The sequence below is a fragment of the Penaeus monodon genome, chromosome 23 (assembly GCF_015228065.2).
Source record: "Penaeus monodon isolate SGIC_2016 chromosome 23, NSTDA_Pmon_1, whole genome shotgun sequence".
Classification (NCBI taxonomy): Eukaryota; Metazoa; Arthropoda; class Malacostraca; order Decapoda; family Penaeidae; genus Penaeus; species Penaeus monodon.
Window position 1 is genome coordinate 1,221,075 of NC_051408.1, and position 3,135 is coordinate 1,224,209.

Genomic DNA, 3,135 nt, shown 5'->3' on the forward strand with positions numbered 1-3,135 from the left:
GCCAGGGGTCCAGTATAACTTATTCTATTTGTCTTTTATTACAATTAAAATGTGAGTCTATCGTATATGTCAGATATTAATTCTACTTTTTTTTTTTTTCTTTCCAGCTATATTGACAAATTCTCAGAGTTTCTGAGGCTATTTGTGAGCGTTCATCTCCGAAGATTTGAAAATAATTCGCAGTTCCCAGTCCTTGAGTTTCTCTCTCTTCTCTTCCGATATACATTCCATCAGCATTCTGTCGAGGCCTATTTCAATTGCCTGGATGTATGGGGCATCTTCCTAGACCATCTTTCATCCAAGATTATTGGCGCTGAGGACAGGAATGCAGTTTCAAGGTATGGGATACTTGGTGCTACAGTCTGAAAGGAGCTCTTTTAAAGTGACATGCATGTTTATTTACAAAAAAATCCTATCAATCTCAATAACCTAGGGTGTCAGTTAGAGTTATCAACCACTAGTAATACAGCTAGAAATGTTTTTATCTGTTCAGTGGTCAGTGTAATGTGCAAGTGTGCTACATTGTTGTTCAGCTCCATATCTTGGCTTGTGGTCAGTTGTGAGGATGGGATTCCCCTAATCTATCAGGGTAGCTATCATTGCCATCACCAATGTTGCCTCTGTCTTTATTACTTAGCTGTTATATTTGACGTGACGAGTTTTATAAGTCAGTTTTGATTATTTTTAGTGTGAGTGATATTTTCCTTGTCCCAGTTGCCATGTGTTTTCAGGTGTGTTCATGGGAGAGATAAAGGTGATTGTAGAACCTAATATTGTTAATATTACTATTATATGCATTTTTTTCTTATTCATTGTTTACTCTCTATTAGAATAGCAGGAAGTGTTTGATTTTGTTTATTTATATTTTTTCACACTTTTGGTAAAATGGCAATATAAATTGCGTTAGTTGAAAATTCTTCATAGAAGAAGATTATAAAAATGCTAATATGTAACATGAATTCTCTATGTTGCAGGTATGAAGATGCTTTGATATCACTTGCTCAAGGAATTCTGCACAAGATACAGCTGAGACACAACCAGGTTTGTAAAATTTGTGCATGGTTGAATTGAAAAAAACTAATTTGCTGAAAGAGGTATTAAAACCCGCTTCGATGAACTTTTAACAAATTAGAGAATTTGCCTATCTTGGCTTGCATTTTTGTCATCTTTCATAATACTGACCAACAAAAAAAAGTAAGATGAAACTAGTTTAATTTTAATGAATATTTCCAACCTTTACAACCCAAGGCTGAACTAGAGGAGCTCGATCATGAGATCTCTGAGGAGATCTCGGAAGGCTGCGAGTCCTATTATGGAGAAATCGGGACTAGCGATGAAGTTTCTGAGTGGCATTCCTTCTTCACAAGGAACTTGGAGCTGCTGGCAAAGATTGCAGATTTGTTGCCTGACCAAATATTTACCTTAGTGGTGGGTATTGTTTGGTTTTCTTAATCTTTTATATGTAAAAATGTGTCATATTATGTGAGATTTCGTAATCCATTTTATGCATAAAGTTATATGAACCTGTATATATAAACTGTTATGAGTTTTACAAATGGTTTAGAAGAATAACTATGAAAAAAGTGCATTAAACATGTGACATTATTCCCTGAAGTAAAAGAATGTCTCAATTGCAGTATGACCCTTGGTGCGAGACTGCGAAAATCTACCTTACCCTCCAGTCAAACATGGTGGAACAGAATGGCAGACGGAGACTCAATATTTCAGCAGAGCATGAGTGTCCACGACTGCATTGCCTCCTACGGGATTTATCCTCACTCCTTCAGGCTATTGGTCGATTTTCAACCCTTTTTTTAGGGGAAGAGCTGCCCAAGAGGTCGGCAACTGCCATACAAGTCATAGAGAAGTAAGTAATGTAGTAGTAGCTTGACAGAGTTTGTAAATGTCCCAATATATAGTTTAACATTTTATATATATAGAACAGATATGCACTTAACTCTAACAATATGATATTGCTGTATTTCAGGCTTGTGGAAATGGCAAATTTCAGCACAGGCTTGAAGTTGTTTGAGGTGGAGACAGCAGTGGATGTCTTGCATTCAGACTTTGTGGAAGTGTAAATAACCCATTTCTCATGCTTTTGTAAATACCAGTAAAATGGAGATGTTGATGTAAATTGTAATACTAAAGTTTATTTGTATTCTTAATTTTGATAAATCACAGAATTCATTTGTGAGATTTAAAGCCAACTATCTCTGTAATATAAAATACCTTATGACATATTATGAATTCTACTGACCTTCTTCATACGACACTTTACGCAGACATGCCCAGGTTCTGTCAACCCTACGAGCCTGGGTTCACTGGCTGTCTCAGTTATATGGCCAGCAGTTTGTGCAAGTTTATCCTGGAGGCACGCAGACACATCAACACCAGGATACCTGCCATACTATCAACAAACAGATGCTAGTCGCAGCTACAAATGTGCTAAATGTTGGGGTGAGTTGTATACAGTAGTATGTTTTTCAGCTGTTTCACTGAAGTTGTTGGGGAGTTTATTTCACTCTTCTAGATAGTTGATTCTGTCACTGATTGTTGTGTAACATCCTCTTTTGACATCATTATTGGTCTTTTCTTGCCATAATCATATTTTATATAAGTACATTATAAAATTTTGGGAATGAATAATGTAAAATAGCCATATAACCAGACCTTGCAGAAAGCTTATTTGTATATTTGTGTAATGATGATATCACTAACACAAACTTTTGTTTTGTATTAACGCAGGCCCCGGGACTGATAGTGAACTGTGGAGTGCAATTACTATTGTCTCTCTCTGTGATGGTGCGGTCACCTGTTGCGCTTGAGATGAACCAAGTGCAGTCTCTCTATGTTCAGGCACCATCTGTTTCTTCGGATGTTAAGGTATGGAGCGATCTCTCTCACTGTTGGAGCAGGGTTTGTATTAGCCTGAGGCCAAAACTGGTTGGGGCATTTTAGTTTGTTATGATTTGTTGTTTCTTATATTTCATTTTCTGATGCATTAAAAAATTCATTTTCATTTTCTGTTGCTTATGATGTGCATTGTTTACAATTAAATTAATACATTAGCTTTAGTTAGTAAAGAGGTACTAATTATAATAAAAATCTCTTTCAATGATGAATATGCTTACT

At 36.1% G+C, this 3,135-nt stretch overlaps 1 protein-coding gene across 1 annotated transcript in view; it reads left to right on the forward strand.

Annotated features, from left to right (window-relative positions):
• Positions 1 to 107: 107 nt before the first annotated feature.
• The window catches only part of LOC119587703 (exportin-6-A-like), a gene marked incomplete at its 5' end in the record, with an annotated part of 12,020 nt that continues 8,992 nt past the window's right edge, over positions 108 to 3,135 (forward strand). The window contains 7 exon segments of the mRNA XM_037936381.1: positions 108 to 338; positions 975 to 1,041; positions 1,249 to 1,428; positions 1,638 to 1,867; positions 1,988 to 2,077; positions 2,286 to 2,460; positions 2,749 to 2,886. Coding sequence (XP_037792309.1) covers positions 108 to 338; positions 975 to 1,041; positions 1,249 to 1,428; positions 1,638 to 1,867; positions 1,988 to 2,077; positions 2,286 to 2,460; positions 2,749 to 2,886 — 1,111 coding nt within the window.